This window comes from Schistocerca nitens, chromosome 7 (genome assembly GCF_023898315.1).
Source record: "Schistocerca nitens isolate TAMUIC-IGC-003100 chromosome 7, iqSchNite1.1, whole genome shotgun sequence".
Taxonomy (NCBI): domain Eukaryota; kingdom Metazoa; phylum Arthropoda; class Insecta; order Orthoptera; family Acrididae; genus Schistocerca; species Schistocerca nitens.
In genome coordinates this window covers 65913953-65935377 of record NC_064620.1, presented here as the reverse complement: position 1 = coordinate 65935377, position 21425 = coordinate 65913953, and the positions used below count along the sequence as shown (strand labels likewise).

General features: G+C 40.2%; 1 protein-coding gene across 3 annotated transcripts in view; it reads left to right on the top strand.

Annotated features, from left to right (window-relative positions):
* The window catches only part of LOC126194894 (F-box only protein 22-like), a 213153-nt gene that overhangs the window by 25515 nt on the left and 166213 nt on the right, over window positions 1-21425 (top strand). For all 3 annotated transcript variants that reach the window (XM_049933246.1, XM_049933247.1, XM_049933245.1), the window contains exon 2: window positions 10319-10429. In XM_049933246.1, coding sequence (XP_049789203.1) covers window positions 10404-10429 — 26 coding nt within the window. In that variant the 5' untranslated portion in view covers window positions 10319-10403. The remainder of the gene's footprint in view (window positions 1-10318; window positions 10430-21425) is intronic.

Genomic DNA, 21425 nt, shown 5'->3' with positions numbered 1-21425 from the left:
CCACCCTATGATGCAGTTCCAGAAATCTACAGCCAAGACTGTTGCAGATTCAACAGACCCTTTATTCGAGGTCTCCAACCAAAGGACACTGATCAACCCTGCGAACGTTGTTGCTCTGCTTTCACCTCTTGAGTGGGGCAACCGGTCTTCACCACTTCTGCAGGTTACCGGTATTTCCTAAGGATGGCTTCAGAATGCAAGCAACATACATCATTGGTGCCTGTCTGATTCACAACTTGCAGATGACTGCACCCTGCACGTGTGATAGTTGCAGGCAGGGCCTCCTCAACATCGCATTTCATTTCAGCCCTGGAAACTGTTTCCTTAACGTGCTCCTTAACTCGCCTAATATTAAAGCTCCTGATTACTAGTAAACTCCTTCCTCTGTGTGCGTGCTCAGGCGCTGCTGGAAGAGTCGTAGGACCTGTCCACCCGTAGGATGAATAGGCAAGACCAGATGGCCAGCCCCCATGTTGACACTCCGCTATGAGCAACATGAGTACATCACTATCTGCCACTTACTTGGTGATGAAGGCACCGCTCGCCCCGTCACATACGCTGCAAGATGCCTCAGCAGCAGAGCCTGTGGGTGGAACAAGTGACGCCTTGAGGTGTCCCATGCGATGCACCAGATTCTCTGCCACCACTACACCGAAAAGCAGTAGCCTGAAGATGGATGACTGCAGTCAAGAGCATCTTCAGCTGTTTGTGAAATGTGGCCAGCTCATCCTAAGCCTGCACATGGCATACACACATCCTAACCATCCTAATACTACAAACTTAAAAGTTAACTATTAAAACAGACAGAGAAAGCTAAATGGATAACTTGCGACTCTCCTGGTGTGTCGCCAACAGAAGCTGATGCCTTACTGAGCCGTGTGGCTGTCTGTTCAGAAAAAAATTGCACCTGCACTGTAGACTGCACGAATCTACATCTTACAGTTACTAAACTGAAAGCCTATATGTCGTTCGAGTACAAATACAGTCAAGGGATTTAAAAATTAAACCATGAAAGCACACAGAAAAAGCTAAATATGGAACTTGGTACCCTCGTGGTTTGTCACTTGTGCAGATGGAGCCTGTATTTGGTTTTACAGAAAATACTCTACACCTTTGGTCCTCTACTTAGCTTGCATTTATCACAAATATCTCACTCAACACAAAATTCCAAGCGACTACAGGAAAGGGCTGGTGATTCCTGCATATTATATTGGTAAACGAAATGACCCACAAAATTACAGATCAATATCTTTGATGTCAGTTTTCTGCTGAATTCTTGAACAAGTCCTGATTTCGAGTATAATAAATTTTCCTAAAATGAAAAATCTTCTGACCACAAATCAACATGGATTTAGAAAGCGTTACTCGTGTGAAACACAGCTCACTCTTTTTTCACTTGATATCCTGGAAACTGTAAATGAAAGGCAATAGGCAAATTCTGAATTCCTAGAGTTCTGGAAACCATTTGACATGGTGTCCAACTGCAGACTGTTAATGAAGGTCAAAGCATACGGATTAGATTTCCCAGATATGTAAGTATCTCCAACATTTCTTACGTAATGTAACTCAGTATGTTGTCGTCGATGGTGATTGTTCGTCAACGATAAGAGTGTCATGAGAAGTGCCCCAGGAAAGCGTGATAGGAGCACTCATATTCTCTGTGTACATAAATGATGTGATGGGCAGAGTGAGTAGCAGCCTGTGGCTGTTTGCTGATGACACTGTGGGCATTGAGTGATTGTAGTATAATACAAGATGACTTAGACAAAATTTCTAACTGTGATGAACGGCAGCTTGCTCTAAGTGTAGAAAAAACAGTCCTGTAAAGCTTGAACACAGCATTGATGGTGTGCTGCTTAACATAGTTGTGTTGATTCAATATCCTGATGATTCAAAGTGATATGAAATGGAACAGTTGTGTAAGGGTGGTGGTAATGAAAATGGATGGGTGACTTTGGTGTATTGGGAGAGTTTTCTGAAAGTGTAGTTCATCCACAAAGGAGACCATATACAGAACAGTAGTGTGATCCATTCTTAACTACTGCTTGAGTGTTTGGAATTTTCACCAGGTCAGACTAAAGGAAGGCATTGAAGCAATTCAGAGCCAAGCTGTTCTACATTTGTTACCAGTAGGTTCGATCAACACACCAGTATTGCAGAGCACCTTCATGAAATGAAATGTGAATGCTTTGAGGGAAGAAGACATTCTTTTCGCGAAATGCTTTTGAGAAAATTCAGAGAATTGCCGTTGGAAGGTGACTGCAGAACGATTCTGCTGTCACCAATGTATATTTCATGTAGCGATCACAAGGGTAAGAGAAATCGGGGCTTATACGGAGGCATATAAAAAGTCATTTTTCATCACTTTATTTGTGAGTGGAATGGGAAAGGAAATGAGTAGCAGTTATACAAGGTACCATCCGCCATGCACAATATGGTGGCTTGTGGAATACATATGTAGATGCAGAATAGTTTACAGGCCACTAGCGGGAAGTATCTAAGCTTCATAAAGTTGTTTTATTAATGTTATGCAAACTGAACTGGAGAATCGTTGTTTGTGGATACTTTAACATTGACTTACTGTTGGATACAACTGACAGAAGGCATATACAGTTGTTGATGTCCAGCTTTGGATCATTTTCCATAGTAAAATTCCCAACAAGGATTGAACAACATCACGCAACAGCTAGTGACAGTTTGTTGTTAGATGCAAGAACCTGCAATGGTTTAGAGCAAATCAATGGTTTATCAGACCATGATGGTCAAATGTTAAAAATAAAATATTCTGACCTGCCAGGTCACAGAAGAAAAGTGTTATATTGCAGTATCATAACCAATGACAGTGTTTGGAAAGACATTACGGGAAGTGTGCTAGAGAAACATTTATAAAGCAGACAGTGTAGGTAGAAATTTAATTCTTCTTGAACATATTTGTGCAGCACTATTGAGTTTTGTTTTTTTCCTAAAACAGAAGCTAGTACAAGAAACAGATAGCTCTTGGGATTCATCTGTTTTGTACTAAGAAGAGAGAGATGCACCTAATTCAGTTCACAAGCTTTACCTGAGAGTGAAAACTCCATTACCACCAGTACTGTAAAATCCTCTTGTCTGTCACTGAGAAAGCAAAACTCGTGTACTTTGCTCAAAAGTAAAATACTTCAAGCAATAGGGCAAAAATTATTTGGCACACTATTAAATAAGTAACAAACAAAAATAGTTTTTGCAGAAAAAGTGACACCTTCAAAGCATTGGCCACCAAATTGAGTGATTACTTCCTCACAGTGGTGTCAACAACCACAGACTCGTTAAGTTTACTTGTGCTGGCATTGCATGTGCCACCAACAGACATTAGTTTCAAAAACACTGCCTCTAAGAATTTTCAAAGTCCAACAGCGGATACTAACAAGTAGTAATCCTGCTGGCTATGATGGTGTGTCTAGCAGAATATTAAAATCGTGTCGTGACTTGATAGTATTTCCCTTTAGTTATCTTTTAATCAATCAGTGATTCAGGGCACTTTCTGAAAGGCATAAATATGCTGTAGTAACACCCATCTATAAAATAAGCAAAAACTTCCAATTATAGGCATGTTTAACCCCCTTCCCAATCTTTTCACAACCATTTTAGAAAAAACTTATAAGACTAACTCATGAAAGTGAGCAGAACTTGTCATCTACTTCTGAACTTGGCTTTCTCCACAGAAAAAGCAATACAAAACCTCACAAATTAGGTGCTAGCAAGCTTTGAGATCCTGCTAGAGACTTTGATTGTGTAAATCATAAAAATTCTACTTGACAAACTAAAGTTTATTGGCATAAATGGCATCCCTCTTTAACTTGCATCCCTCTTTCATGGATAGATATTTTTACCTTCATAACAAAAAGCAGCATTTCATTGACAGACTGTGGCACAGGCATGAACCTAAATCTCAAAATGGGGAAACATTACATTCACGGTGGTGTAGGGGTCAGTGCTGGGTCCACTTGTTTTTATCATACATAAATAATTTTCCTGTGACTCTAAAGGGCAGTTCAGAAGCTCAGATTTTTGCTGATGTCACTGATGTGTTGATGAAGAACCTAGCTCAGATGTGTCTGTACATGCCAGCAAGTGACTCACAGACAACAGCTGAAGTCTTTATCACACCGAGACTTACTATTATGCAGTTTCAGACAAGCAATAATGACCTGTTATCACCATAAGTGGACATTACTGGTCATGCACTGGCTGGGGAACATTGTGTGGATATCACTGCTGTTCGTTTGAATAACTGGTTCAAATGGCTCTGAGCACTATGCAACTTAACTTCTGAGGTCATCAGTCGCCTAGAACTTAGAACTAATTAAACCTAACTAACCTAAGGACATCACACACATCCATGCCCGAGGCAGGATTCGAACCTGTGACTGTAGTGGTCGCCCGGCTCCAGACTGTAGCGCCTAGAACTGCACGGCCACTCCGGCCGGCCATTTGAATAACTGGTTAAAATGGAGTCGACACATAGATGACATAATAAGGAAGCTGAGTTAAGCATATTATGCACTTGGAGGCCTCTCTCAATGTGCTGACCTAAAGCCCAAGTGATTTCTCAGTTTGCAAACCTTTGCTGCCTGTTTTATGTTTTCACTCTGTCTTGTCATGATTTAATTCAGAAATCTGGTTTCAAGCTAAACTTTTCTGAAATCACTAAGGAAAATTAGAGTTGGGTATTTCAGGTCACTCAGCTCTGTTTATTGAGCTCCCAAAAGCAAATAACCTAAAGCCTCCAGAAGTGTATATAAAAAGGGATCTCAGTAAAAGTAAAATGGATTTATTCTGCAGTAAATTAAGTATAATAAGCTGGCCTGTAGACCACAATAGTTCAAACTCGATAAACTATGACAAATTCTGAAATTGTTTCTTAGAGGTATTTAATGAATCATTTCCTCATAGATATAAGCAAAAGAAAGTAAATGGTAAACTTAAATGGATTATAACAGGAATAAAAATTTCTAGTGCCAGAAAGAGAGAGCTCCGCAATGAGTTAAAAATCAAACAAATCCGAATTTTGTTACTTATGTCAAACAGTATAAAGCTGTATTTAGGAAAGTTGTAGTGGCAACTAAAAAAAGGCAAATAATAAATTCATACAGTTGTTCAGTCTGAATTAGGAGCCAAAGTAAAAATTCATGAGATTTTGAAAATTAGACGTGAAAATGAAATTATAGTAAACCCTGTTCAGATGTCATGTTGTTTCAATGAATTCTTCCTAAATGTAGTAAGATCAGATGTGGATATGACATTCTATCAAGGCATCACAAATTCGGAAAACAGCCAGAGCACATCTTTTAAACAATTTGAAAAAATCACCCAAAGGGATGTGGAAAAGGAAATATTGTCTCTAAAAAACAAAACCTCACATGGGTGGGATGAAATAACATCTGTAATCAAGTGTGTGTACAGTATTATTTTTCATCCACTGTCAATTATTATAAATCAATATTTTGAACAGGGATGCTTTCCAAATGTATTGAAATATGCTGAGACCGAACCTATATTAAAAAAAGGATCGACAGAAGATATGGGGAATTACCGCCCTATCTCTCTTTTGCTGGTCTTCTCTAAAGTGTTTGAAAAGATTGCAGCAAAACAAATTAATAAATTTCTTACTGTAAATAATGTAATTTTTAAAAAACAGTTCGGATTCCAACAGGGTAATAGCACTGTGAATGCTATAAATGTGTTTATCCAAAAAATATGCTCCACGTAAGATAAGGGTAGAAAGGTCTCAGGAATATTCTATGATCTAACTAAAGCTTTTGATTCAGTGAACCATGCATTACTCCTCCACAAATTACATATGTATGGAGTTGGGGACACTGCTTTAAAATGGTTTAGCTCTTACCTGTCAGGTAGGAAACAAAGAGTAATTTTAACTTCAAATGGAACCAATTATTCCTCAGACTGGAAAACAGTTCCTCAAGGAGTCCCACAATGTTCGATATTGGGTCCCTATCTGTTTCTTTTTTGCGTAAATACCTACCACTTGCTATTGATGTTCATTCAGTCTTATTTGCTGATGATACATCAGTTCTAATTGAAAATGAGGTATCTGAAAGTATCCAAGAAAAAGCCACAAATACTGTAGAAAAACTCGAATCTTGGTTGTATCAAAATGGACTAAAACTAAATGTAACTAAAACCAAAATGATGCAATTTGAAGCTAAATCAGTAGAAAGGACTGAAATAAAGATAACTTGCAATGATCAGGATATCACAGAAGCAAACCACTTGAAGTTCTTAGGCCTAAATCTTGACAAAAATTTGAATTGGAAGGTACACATAGATGACTTGGCAAATAAACTGAACAACTTAGCATTTGCAATGTGAATTTTGAAACTTCCTGGCAGATTAAAACTGTGTGCCCGACCGAGACTCGAACTCGGGACCTTTGCCTTTCGCGGGCAAGTGCTCTACCAACTGAGCTACCGAAGCACGACTCACGCCCGGTACTCACAGCATTACTTCTGCCAGTACCTCGCCTCCTACCTTCCAAACTTTACAGAAGCTCTCCTGCGAACCTTGCAGAACTAGCACTCCTGAAAGAAAGGATATTGCGGAGACATGGCTTAGCCACAGCCTGGGGGATGTTTCCAGAATGAGATTTTCACTCTGCAGCGGAGTGTGCGCTGATATGAAACTTCCTGGCAGATTAAAACTGTGTGCCTGACCGAGACTCGAACTCGGGACCTTTGCCTTTCGCGGGCAAGTGCTCTACCAACTGAGCTACCGAAGCACGACTCACGCCCGGTACTCACAGCATTACTTCTGCCAGTACCTCGCCTCCTACCTTCCAAACTTTACAGAAGCTCTCCTGCGAACCTTGCAGAACTAGCACTCCTGAAAGAAAGGATATTGCGGAGACATGGCTTAGCCACAGCCTGGGGGATGTTTCCAGAATGAGATTTTCACTCTGCAGCGCAGTGTGCGCTGATATGAAACTTCCTGGCAGATTAAAACTGTGTGGTGGACCGAGACTCGAACTCGGGACCATGTCTCCGCAATATCCTTTCTTTCGGGAGTGCTAGTTCTGCAAGGTTCGCAGGAGAGCTTCTGTAAAGTTTGGAAGGTAGGAGGCGAGGTACTGGCAGAAGTAATGCTGTGAGTACCGGGCGTGAGTCGTGCTTCGGTAGCTCAGTTGGTAGAGCACTTGCCCGCGAAAGGCAAAGGTCCCGAGTTCGAGTCTCGGTCGGGCACACAGTTTTAATCTGCCAGGAAGTTTCATATCAGCGCACACTCCGCTGCAGAGTGAAAATCTCATTCTGGAAATGTGAATTTTGTCAGGTGTCACAAACGTGGATACCAGAAATATAGTTTATCCCTGCTACTTTGAGTCAGTTATTCGTTATGGCATAATCTTTTGAGGAAACTCAGAAAATGTCACTAGGCTCCTAGTATTACAAAAGAAAGTAATTAGAAACGTGTGTTGGAAAAAAAAAAAGAAACGGGAATCCTGTCAACCAATGTTAAAAAATTTAAAATACTACCCATCCCCTCACTTTACATATATGAGGTGGTGGTGTTGCTATATAAAAATCAACATACACTAGATACTTTCCATTTTGACCACAACTACGGCCCTTGCCACAGAGATAAGTTCAAACTTCCAACACATTGTTTAAAACTTTATGCCCAAACGCCAGAGTATGTGGGGTTAAAAATTTTCAATAAAATAAAAGGCTGTAATATATTTAAGATGGAGCTTGGTTCACTGGAAAGATTGCTCTTTACTCTTCTGGTGGAAAAGTGTTGTTATTCTGTCGATGAATTCATTGAGGTGAGCTTCACAGGCTGAACACAGGGATTGTATTTCATGTATTATTTTATGTACATGTGTAGCTGTAACTTAGAAATGTAAAATATAATGTAAACTTTTGTATTTCTCTTAAAAAAGAGAAAAAAGTTTCTTTTGTAAACCTTGACATGTCTCCTATACATCAAAACAAATGATTTGAAAATTGTACGTAATGAGATGAATGAATCACATATCACAGTATCTTCTGGAGCAGTGCATCTAAAGCATATAAACTGTATATTCAGCAGATGCTAGCAATAAGGATAATATAACTATACATTTAGCAGAAACCTTATTAAACGTCTTGGAATTCTTACCCTCACTCTCCAGTATATTTTCTCTTTAATGATTTTGTTGCAAAATTGTGAGTTATGTAGTCACAATCAATACACAAAAATAATTTTCAAACAGTGGAAAGTTGAGGATGGAATAACAACAATACTCACCATGAGGAGGAGAAGTTGAGTCGAAGACAGGTGTGACTGCCGTACATTTAAGCTTTCAGCTTTCTGAGCCTACACAATATCTTTGTCCAACCCAAAATCACCGCTGCTCCCAACCACTTGCTTCATGGCTCATATCCCAGAAACGGACCTAGATGCAAAACCTGTCCCATATAATCACCACCACTATTCCATTTCAGTCACAGGCATCGCCTATCCCATTAAATTCACAGCCACATGTGAAAGCAGTCAAGTGATGTACAAAATAAGCTGCAACCAACGTGTTGCTTTCTACGTGGGCATGACGACTGACAAGCTGTCTCTCCGAATAAGTGGCCACTGAAACAGGCCAAGGGACAGTTGGACCACCCAGTTGTTGAACTTGCTGCCCAAAACATTGTGCTTCACTTCAGTGACTGCTTCACATCCTTTGCTATCTGAATCCTTACCAATACAAGCTTTTCCGACTTGTGCAAGTGAAAACACTCCCTGCAATACATCCTACGTTCTCATAAGCCCTGTGGCCTCCACTTACATATCCCCTTCTGTGCTCTCACTCCAGCACCACACAGCCTTCTAGTTCACCAACGCAACCACCAGTCTTTTTCCCCTTTTCTAATTCTCCTCTTTCCTGCCTCCCCCCATTCCCCACCGCCCTTCAACCCTCCTGACTACACCTAGCAGTCCTAATCTGTCCCCCATATCCATGCATGCTCCCACAAGTACAAGCAGTACTGTAACTTCCCCACCCTTACCTTGTTATCCCTCCCGCACCCTGCCCCACACATCCTCCTTATCCCCACTACCTACACCAGATTGCTGCTACCATCAGGCACAGTTGCTGCCTGCAGTGTATTGGCCAGAGACAGTGGTCATATTTGTGTTTGTGTGTGTGTGTGTGTGTGTGTGTGTGTGTGTGAGAGAGAGAGAGAGAGAGAGAGAGAGAGAGAGAGAGAGAGAGAGACAGAGAGATTTTGGTTGATAGCTTCAATGTATAGCAGTCTTTTCGTTGTATCTGTCTGCGATTCAATGCCTCCTCTTTACGGTGATAAACAAAAATAATTTTCATGAAGGCATCACCTCCTTGTCTTTGGTTCAGAATGGAGCCACGTAATTGTTGGACAGATATTCGAGAAGCTCTCATCAAACATAAAGCAATAAATTGAGAATCCCAACCAATACATAACAAAATTATAACAACATGTCATTGGCTGCTGTTTCTACAAATAATCTGGATTCAGAGAGTGAAAAGTTCTGTTATGTGGAAAGTGTCGGTACACTGAAAATGAGTGTAGGGTCTGTAGTAAATAGGACCCAGCACTGACATGTATAGCTAGGGGTTTTCTTTGAAAAATACCACTGTAATCAACTAAATATTAATCTACAGATAACAGAGGAACAGTCATTATACAGTACAACGGAAGAGGTAGCAGCTTTTTTTACAAGTTACAAGTTTTACAATTCACTCAATTAAATTTAGCTTTCGTAAAAGTGAATAGTATTTAGTGGTATAATGATTGTTTATTGTTGACATGGCATACAGATTGTATGATTTCCTTGTCTTTTGTTAATATACACATTGATTCATTCCACATCCCTTAAGGTTCACCTTCTTGATGTGATTTTTGAAACTGAGTTCTCATACTGTGCTGCAGATAACCAAAACCAAGATCCTTTTCATTTTGGTGTGTGTGTGTGGGGGGGGGGGGGGGGGAGGGGGGGTAGTAGTTGCATTATCACACACTATCTGTGGTTTTGTACTGTAATCTCGTGGAACAATTTTTTTTTATCATCTTGTTCATGTAATTGTATATTCATTTGCACTCATAACATTAAGGATGGACTTAATATTCTTAATTTGGTATGATGATTATTTTGTATCACCCTTTCTTAAATTTGGTTTACATAGTTCCAGTGGCTTTCATGTAATTCACATATCTCAGTTGATACATCTACTTTTATACTGTAATTTGATTGCTATGAACATTGCTTTCTCTGTGCTTATTAATCATGTTTTAATTCAGTTATATGGAACTTCTAGGTTGTGGAAATGTGTGCTCAAGAATCATAAGAAGTTGATCCTTGCAACATATTGTGGAAACAGAAGATAATTATTCTGGCACATAATGTCAGCTGTGGCATACGCTACCAGGTATTACCCATTTTTTGTTTGCAGACCTGCAAGCAGATCACAATTTTACAAGAAAATGCTGAATTATTGAGTTAATTTCTGAAGATATATGGGTCTATATGAAAATGCCTTTATATCTCCTTGATTTCTTTTGCAATTGGCACTAGAACAATATCTGTTTCTTTTATTTTAGTTCTGCAACACCATGTGCAGATATAGGATAAATCAATAAAAAATTCAGCATTAAACTGTTATACATGTATTGCAGCATTAACCTACATTGGTGGTCGTGCTCTAAAAAGAAATGAAAGTGATTCCCTGGATTACATGGATTGTCATTTCCTCAACTAACAAACGACGCCAATAAATTTTGAAAAAAAAAAAAAAATTGTATTGAGTGTTTTATGTATCTTACATAACAATTTTTATTAAAAATTACAAATCAAAAGTAAAAATATATCCCCTTATTAAATATTATGAATAAAAATAAAAATATATCTCATTATTTGGAAAAAAAAATAATACTATGTTACGATTTTAATTAAATTGACGTCATTTGCTGTGATTGAGTTTAAAAAATACATATTCTGTTAAATACTAATGTAATCAAGGTTTTAGAAAGAAGACATACAATGTTGGAATGATCGTGGCAAATGAGTTTGACACAAACTTCCTGGCAGATTAAAACTGTGTGCCCGACCGAGAATTGAACTCAGGACCTTTGCCTTTCGCGGGCAAGTGCTCTACCATCTGAGCTACCGAAGCACGACTCACGCCCGGTCCTCACAGCTTTACTTCTGCCAGTATCACGTCTCCTACCTTCCAAACTTCACAGAAGCTCTCCTGCGAACCTGCAGGAGAGCTTCTGTAAAGTTTGGAAGGTAGGAGACGAGATACTGGCAGAAGTAAAGCTGTGAGGACCGGGCGTGAGTGGTGCTTCGGTAGCTCAGATGGTAGAGCACTTGCCCGCGAAAGGCAAAGGTCCCGAGCTCGAGTCTTGGTCGGGCACACAGTTTTAATCTGCCAGGAAGTTTCATATCAGCACACGCTCCACTGCAGAGTGAGAATCTCATTCTGAGTTTGACACACATTACAAACTTTCCAAATATATCAAAAAAACACAGATGATGTGACTTACCGAACGAAAGTGCTGGCAGGTCGATAGATACACAAACAAACACAAACATACACACGAAATTCAAGCTTTCGCAACAAACTGTTGCCGCATCAGGAAAGAGGGAAGGAGAGGGAAAGACGAAAGGATGTGGGTTTTAAGGGAGAGGGTAAGGAGTCATTCCAATCCCGGGAGCGGACTGTCTGCTTGTGTCTGTGTATGTGCGGATGAATATGTGTGTGTGTGCGAGTGTATACCTGTCCTTTTTTCCCCCTAAGGTAAGTCTTTCCGCTCCCGGGATTGGAATGACTCCTTACCCTCTCCCTTAAAACCCACATCCTTTCGTCTTTCCCTCTCCTTCCCTCTTTCCTGATGAGGCAACAGTTTGTTGCCCATCAGCTCCAGTTGCAAACTCTGCAATGAACTCTGGCTCTCCCAGCTGCTAGCTTGCAGCACCTTTTGGGCAAACTATCTTCAACTTCTCTCTAGTGCTCTCCTATTGATCTCCTCTCTCCCAGAATGTCCTGCTGCTGTATTTTGTTCACTCGTCACCTTCAATTGTACTGGCTATTCCATGACATAGTGTCAAGGGCTACTTGTCTCCTTATTGGCTGTAAATGTGCACTATTCTTCAGTGGTGTTTGAGAGGCTGAGTGGAGGGGTAGAGATGCCTCTCTCAATATGATCTCACACTGCGTGGTAAGCCCTGTATTAGTAGTTTGTCTTGACGTAATGCTGTCCCCACCAGAAGGCCCTCTCTCTTTCTCCCTCTCGTCCCACTCTCTCACTCTGTAACCAGAAGTGCTTTTGCATATTAAGTTTAATTTCAATCCTTATCAAGGACCCCGTTGTCAGAAGTATACATAGCCCTCTTTGTGTCTTTATAGCTTTTAGCTCGTTATCAAATGTAGCTGTCCATCAGCCTGGTGTTGGCCAACCAGCCTGCTTCCGAGTCTGTGGCACCTCTTGCCATGCCTAAATACCTTACTGCTGCCTCTTTTGGTATTAGCAGTTCCCGTTCTGTTATTAACAACACAATTTGGACTTGGCTTTCCGTGGATATAACACCTCCCCTGCCTTCAGAATTGGTGTTACTCGTCAGAGTAGTGTCAATTGTAAATCTTTTTATTCACCTTTGATAAAATACATTACAGATTTTACATTTGTTTTGCTTCCGTTACATATATGGGTTGAATGATTTTACATCAGCACATTGACGTTAAAATATTTACATTAAAACAGTAAAACATTGATAGTTTACATCAATGCCGTGATATTAATCATTGACATTGACATTTTATTTCATAATTTACACTTGTTTTGCATGGATACATTTATTTCACTTGTTTTGTCAACTTTAATTTTAACAGTTACATTTTACTTAAATATTTTACAAATTCCTTTCATTTTAACATCTGATTCTAAATGATATTGACTCGTTTTGGTCCTTGGCACACCTTCTGTTAATCATTACGTCTTCAGTCTCTATGGAGCTGTCTCCTACCCAAACTGGTTTTGGTATACTGGTTCACAATAGTGTTTCTTATGCATATGTTTCCACATATTCTTAAAACATTCGTTACAACATTTACATTGCCTACAACATCATGTTACTATAATTAGGATGGTTAGTGTTTCTGTTACATAAGCAGTTATTGAATAATGTGTAAGATACCAAGAGTATTTAAAACTTTGCTCCTATGTATCTGCCATTTTCTGGACATCGTCCAGTCGTTTGCCTGTGATTTGGTTCAAATGGCTCTGAGCACTATGGGACTCAACATCTTAGGTCATAAGTCCCCTAGAACTTAGAACTACTTAAACCTAACTAACCTAAGGACATCACACACACCCATGCCCGAGGCAGGATTCGAACCTGCGACCGTAGCAGTCGCGCGGTTCCGGACTGCGCGCCTAGAACCGCGAGACCACCGCGGCCGGCACCTGTGATTTGTAAATCGTCCAATTGTGTTACTACAGTTTCTAAAGGTAAATCTAAATTAAACACTGTAATGTTTTTTTTTCCCTCATTCATTACAGTGCAACAATCAAATTCTAAATTTATCAGTGGAATTATATCCTTTCTTATGTTACTGTGGATCACTCTGTGTGTCTGTACAAAAACTCGTGTTCCGTAACCTTTGCATTTATTATAAAAACTTATTCTACCTATACCCTTCATTACTAGGTCCTTCAGAGCTTAACTCCCACACAAAACAGTTAATCCTTCTTCTTTTGGAGCTACGTATAACCATTCATTGCTGTTTAGATGCGTCCACGTGCTCTGATTTAGTGTGACTATTCTTCGCACACAATCTTCTGGGATTTCTCTCACTGGTTGCAACAATTTTGCTTCACATTCTTCATGATCAAATGTTGATAACAATCCAAAGGACTGTGTGCACAGTCACATATTTATCTTTTTTTATTTACTCGTCAAGTTCCGTAGGACCAAATTGAGGAGCAAATCTCCAAGGTTATGGAACGTGTCAGTACATGAAATTACAACATAAAAGTAATAACAGATAAAAATAACATGTTTATGTACCCAAAAAAAGTCAAGCTATAAGTTTCAGTAAATGCATTCAGCAATATAACATGAGAATCGGCTTAATTTTTCAAGGAACTCCTCAACAGAATAGAAGGAGTGACCCATGAGGAAACTCTCCAGTTTCGATTTGAAAGTGTATGCATTACTGCTAAGATTTTTGAATTCTTGTGGTAGCTTATTGAAAATGAATGCAGCAGTATATTGCACACCTCTCTGCACAAGAGTTAAGGAAGTGCCAAAATACCCAGACTAGTGAACAGGGTTTGACAAGAGGTTTGTGAACTTACATCACTTATTGCCCGAACTGCCCATTTCTGAGCCAAAAGTATCTTTTTAGAATGGGAAGAATTACCCCAACATATAATACCATAAGACATAAGTGAATGAAAATAAGCAAATTAGACTAATTTTCATGTTGAACGATCACTTACTTCAGATACCATTTGATAGTAAAAATGGCAGCATTAAGTCTTTGGGCAAGATCGTGACCGTGGCCTTTCCACGATAGTTTTTTTTTTTCTGAACACCTAGAAATTTGAACTGTTCAGTTTCACTTATCATATGCTCATTCTGTGAAATTAAACATTGGGTTTTGTTGAATTGTGTGTTAGAAACCATAAAAACTGAGTCTTATTGTGATTTAGTGTTAGTTAATTTTCTGCAAGCCATGAACTTGTCATTAACTGCACTGTTTGAAACAGAGCCATTGTTGCACACAACGTCCTTTACTACCAAGCTAGTCTCATCAGCAAACAGAAATGTTTTAGAGTTACCCTTAATACTAGAGGGCATATCATTTATATAAATAAGGAACAGGAGTGGCCCCAGCACTGATCCCTGGGACACCCCCCCCCCCCCCCCCCCATTTGACTGTACCCGACTCAGACCCCACATCACTGTGATTCTCAACACTGTGAATAATGACCTTTTACTGTCTGTTAAAGTAAGACGTGAACCATTTTTGAGCTACTCCCTGTATTCCATAATGCTCCAACTTCTGGAGCAATATTTTGTGATCAACACAATCAAACGCCTTAGTGAAATCAAAAAATATGCCTAGCATTTGAAACCTTCTGTTTAACCCATCCAGTACCTTACAGAGAAAATAAATATAGCATTTTCAGTTGTTAAACAACGTCTAAAGCCGGGCTGTACATTTGGTAACAAATTATGTGATATAAAGTGATCATTGTCATATATAACCACAGTGCAGCACAAAATACTGATAGCACTAAAGCATGCAGTGAAGGTAGTACATTCCAGGCTGTATTGAATCCCTGAAGCTCAAAAAAAAGTTTTAAAGGAGCAAATTGAACAAATGCTGAAAGATGATATAATTGTCGAAAGTAAGAGTGCATGGAATGCACCATTGCCATTGGCAAGCAAAAGTGGAGAATCATAGTGGACTACAGGTAGTTGAATGATATTACTGTAGGCGATGCATTTCACTACTGATATCTCCGATATTTTGGATCATTTAGGGCAAGCAAAGTACTTGTCCACACTTGATCTTGCAATTGGATACCATCAAATATTGGCGGATGAGAAGGACAGGAAAAATGGTGTTCAGTTTAAATTATCAGCATTATGAATATAAGAGAATTCCGATGGGACTGAAGAGAGCCCCAGGATGTTTCCAGTGACTGATGAACACAGTCCTGGCAGGTTTGCACAATGTTAAACACTTTGTCTACCTAGATGATATAGTGTGCAATGGAAGAAACCTGCAGGAGCATAATGAGAAGCTCCATGAAATCTTTGACAGGTTGCGAGAGCATAACTTGAAACTGCAACAGGACAAGTGTGATTTTCTGAAGAAGGAAGTAATCTTCCTAAGTCATTGTATTACCGACAAGACATGGCAAACATGGAGAAGATAAAAGTTCTTCCCACAGCCAAGAACAATGAGAGTTCAAAGGGTTTCTAGGGTTGATAGGGTATTACCGTGATTTATTGCACACTTCGTATAAATTGCGAAGCCACTCCACGAGCCGTTAAAGAAAGGAGTGGGTACAAATGGGACAAACGACAGAACAATGTGTTCAGAGAGCTGAAGGAGAAATTGATAAATCCACCACTACTTCACTACCCAGATTTTACGAAAGCATTTATTGCCACAATAGATGATAACAATGCAGCCTTAGAGACAATGATGTTGCAAGGAAAGAAAGCTAGCGAAGACTTGCCCATTGCATATGCATCAAGAGCACTGAATAAAGTGGAACTTAACTATAGCACTATTGAAAAGGAATTGTTGGCTATAGTATATGCGGTGAAACAGTTCCGACCATACATACATGGACGAAGATTTACAGTGGTAAAAGACCACTGATGTTAGATGGGACATGTCTCCATACTCAGTACACACTTCCACCAACATGCTGCTTTCCTCAGCATTTAAATGCTCTACTCTTAGCTGTTTCCTTAAGGTACTAACATGACTTTCGGTTTTGCTCATGGCTTCCTTTCTGCTTTTTACTTTGTGTATTTTTACTAGTTGTTCCATTTCCTCTGCCAGTAATCTGACATTCTGCAGCTGAAGTCTGTTCTCTGATGCAGGTACATGCACTCCTTGTGCAATTTCCTGTCTTGGGAGAACCATTTCTTTTACGCTCTGTCCAGGCATCTTGCCTTCCACTCTTAAAAACGTAACCTTTTCTTCTTGGAGACCTATTTACCTATTGGATTCTTGATCTGTTTTGAACTCATAACCTTTCGGTTCTTCCTCTACTATTAAAGGTATGTCTCGCCCTTGTAGTCGTACAACTTTCCCCACAGTCTAACTTGACCTTATGCTCTGTTAGGAAGTTTCTACCTATCAGTCCATCATAGGGAATGTCTATTTGCACTGTACCTATTGTGCTTACCACTTCGCTCATTGTGCCTTTTAATCAAAGCCTTTCTGCTTCATTTGCTCTCTTCACTGTAATATTTGTCCTCTTCAGCAAGCACAACTGTGCTCCTGTATCAGTCAATAACTTAAAGTACTTTCTTAGTTCAATACAAAATAATACTAGAACATAGTTCTCTGTTGCACAATCACTTATCCTAACTGTGGTGTTACTTACTGTGACAATGCCCGACTGTGCAGCCTTGCCGCCCTTTAGTTTCCCTGCACCACTTTGCCTGTTTTCCTTGATACTACCACCTTGCCTTTTCTCCAGTTGTACCAGGCCCTTTCATGACAATCTTTACTGTAATGGTCCTGCTGCTTACCCTTGAAGCAGGATATGTCTTTTACAGTCGTGCATGGGATGCCACAATTTCCTGGTAGGTTGTATTGTGGACATCTCCATCCCGATAAACCTGTCTCTCTCTCTCTCTCTCTCTCTCTCTCTCTCTCTCTCTCTCTCTCTTTTCCAGTCATCAGTCTTCTGATGATTTGATGCAGCCCACCACGAATTTCTCTCCTGTGCCAACCTCTTCATCATTCCAGAAGTACAAGCAAATGATGTCATCTGTTGTACATAGGCCTTTCTTAAGCCCAAGGTTAACTATACTGACTTTTAATGTAGAGGGACTGTCATCTCCCAAACAAGAGCTTTTGGGTGAACTCTGCCAAACTAACTGCTGCAGTGTTCTGTGCCTACAAGAAACCCACAGAGATGATCAAATGTGTCACCCCAAAATACCTGGAATGAGACTTGTTGATGAAAGACGTCATAAACAATATGGAAGTGCCTTATTTGTACAACCAGACCTCCACATTATGTCTGCATCCATCTCTGAACACAATGATACTGAAATACTCTCAGTAGAACTTAATAACTGCATCTACAAACCACCTAATGTGAAGTTCTCTTTTGTAACTCCTGAGGACTTCAACAAACACCAAAACAAGTTTAGAGTTGGAGACTTCAGCAGCCACAGTACTGTTTGGGGCTACTCACAAGATGATAACGGAGAAGAAGTGCTGAAATGGTCCGACACCTTCCAACTAACTCTCATCGATGATGGTAAACTCCCTGCATCTTTCAACAGTGGATGTCGGAAATGTAGATCTAACCCAGATCTAATATTCGCAAGTGAGCACATAGACCAACAGTGCGTTAAGGCAGTTTGCCACCCCCCAATTCTCAACACCGCCCTGTGATGTGCCAAGTTACTGCAATATCCCAATGAAGAACCATTCCATTCTGCAGAAGATAAAACTTCCGTAAGGCTAACAGGGAGCTTTTTAGTTCCAACCTGGATAAAATTGTAACTGATCTCCAGGGAGCACCAGAAAATTGCGATAAGTTTGTAGATGGAGTGAAGAAGGTATCACGGTCATCTATGCCACGGGACTGCAGAACACAACACCCCTCTGGATTAACAACCCAGTCGGCAGCCCTAATGAGTAAATACCTGTCGCTTTTTGAACAAGATCCATTCAATGAGCAAACCCTCTTGGCTGGTCAAGAAGTAATGTCTTGTATAGCAGAAAACAAAAGATAAAGACGGATTAAACTTAATGGAGGAAACAAATCTTTCAATTAGTAGCCGGAAGGCCTGGAAACTTGTGAGAAAACTAATTAATGATCCAACCAAACATGCCAATCACACTAACATCACTCCAAATGAAATTGCTACACAGATTCTTGAGAATGCTAAACTATGATCTCCTATCAAAAAATCGGACTTCAAATTAGAGTTTAAGGAGTAATTTCAGGATAATAACCTGACTAGACCATTCAACCTAAGTGGATTAGAAGAAGCCATTCACAAATGCAAAAATGGCAAGGCAGCAGGATTAGACGACATTTGTGTAGAGCAAATTAAACATTGTGGCACTGCAACCAAAGACTGGCTCTTAAACCTGTATAACCACTGCCTGGCTTTTTTCAAGATCTCGAAATTATGGTGCAAGGCCCGTGTGATTGCGATACTAAAACCTGGAAAGTCACCAACAGATCTGAAGAACTTCAGACCAATATCTCTCCTTTGCCATCTGTATAAGATCCTAGAGAGAATGATTCTTCACCGCTTAACTGCAGTAGTTGATCCACTTCTTATCTCGCAGCAAGCTGGCTGTAGACCAGGCAAGAATTGCACCTCACAAATCCTTTATCTTTCTCAGTTCATAGAAGATGGCTGTGAGCAGAGGAAGATATCAGGTGTAGCTTTTGTTGACCTTTCGGTGGCCTTTGACACTGTAAACCACAGAGTGTTACTGCACAAAATCTACAACCTGGCTAACAAGTATGCGCTGACAAGGATAACTGCAACACTCCTACAGAATCGACGTTTTTTTGTGGACTTCCAAGGAAATCACAGCCGATAGAGAACTCAAAAGAACAGTCTCCCTAGCCTTAAATGACAGCTGTAGGATAGTTACAGGCTGCCTAAGGCCAACCCCCGTGGACAAAGTTCGATGTCTTGCTGGGATTGCTCCATGTGACATCAGAAGAGAGGTCGCCGCTATCATCGAGAGGTGTAAATCAAATACAGTGACCTCACATCCACTCCTTGGACATCAACCTGTAAAGCTAAGACTGAAGTCCAGGAAGAGTTTCCTGACAACTTCATAGCCCTTAGAAGGGTCAGCTGCCACTACCCATCTCATCAAGTGGAAAGACAGATGCCAACACCTGTCAAACTGTATGACACCATAAGAATCCCTGCTGTCTGGACACATGGAGAAGTGGGTCATCTGAAAGTCCTTGAACAGACTACGAGGGACAATCTCCTTAAATGGAACTTCCAACTGCCATCACAACACAGTGCGAATGCAGTGAATTGCAGTCAACTCGGCATCTCTTCAAATATAACTCATGCCCAACCAGTTGTAGCATGAAGTACTTAACATCTTCAGCACCCAATGCTATCGAAATTGCCCAATTCTGGGTGAATAGTGTATAGTTTTTTTTGTATGTATTGGATATGTGTTTATTTTAGTGTACCTCTGACACGAATAAAGAAAGAAGATCTCAGAGTAGCACTTGCAGGCTATGTCGTCAATTACTTGCTGGATTTATTCCAATCTCTGTCTTCCTCTATAATTTTTGCTCTCTATACCTCCCTCTAGTACCATGGAAGTAATTCTCTGATGTCTTAACAGATGTCTTATCAACCTGTCCCTTCTCCTTGTCAACGTTATCCACATACTCCTTTCCTCTCCGATTTTGCACAGAACCTCCTCATTCCTTACCTTATAAGTCCACCTAATTTTTCCTATTCGTCTGTTGCACCACATCTCAAATGCTTTGATACTCTTCTGTTCCGGTTTTGCCACAGTCCATGTTTCACTACCATACAAGTCTATGCTCTAAATGTACATTCTCAGAAATTTCATCCTCGAATCAACGCTTATGTTTGATACTAGTAAACTTCTGTTGGCCAGCAATGCCCTTTTTGCCAGTGCTAGTCAGCTTTTGATGTCCTCCTTGCTCCGTATGTCACTGGCTATTTTGCTGCCTAGGTAGCAGAATTCTGTAACTTCATCTACTCCTTGACCATTAGCTCTGATGTTAAGTTTCTCGCATTTCTCATTTCTACTATTTCTCATTACTTTCATCTTTCTTCGATTTACTGTCATTCCATATTCTGCACTCATTAGACTGTTCATTCCATTCAGCAGATCCTGTAATTCTTCTTCACTTTCAGCCAGGATAACAATGTCATCAGCGAATCATGTCATTGATATCCTTTGACCTTGAATTTTGATTCCACTCCTGAACCTTTCTTTTATTTCCATCATTATTGTTCGATGTACAGATTGAACAGTACATACCTGTCTTACACCCTTTTTAATCCAAGCACTTTGTTCTTGGTCGTTCACTCTTATTATTCCCTCTTGGCTCTTGTACATATAGCATATTACCTCTCTCTCCCTATAGCTGACTTCTGTTTTTCTCAGAATTTTGAACATCTTGCACCATATTACATTGTAGAACACTTTTTCCAGGTCGACAAAACCTATAAACGTGTCTTGATTTTTCTTTAGTCGTGATTCCTATCAACCACAACGTCAGAATTGCTTCTCTGGTGCCTTTACCTTTCCTAAAGCCACACTGATTGTCTCCCTAGCCTTAAATGACAGCTGTAGGATAGTTACAGGCTGCCTAAGGCCAACCCCCGTGGACAAAGTTCGATGTCTTGCTGGGATTGCTCCATGTGACATCAGAAGAGAGGTCGCCGCTATCATCGAGAGGTGTAAATCAAATACAGTGACCTCACATCCACTCCTTGGACATCAACCTGTAAAGCTAAGACTGAAGTCCAGGAAGAGTTTCCTGACAACTTCATAGCCCTTAGAAGGGTCAGCTGCCACTACCTATCTCATCAAGTGGAAAGACAGATGCCAACACCTGTCAAACTGTATGACACCATAAGAATCCCTGCTGTCTGGACACATGGAGAAGTGGGTCATC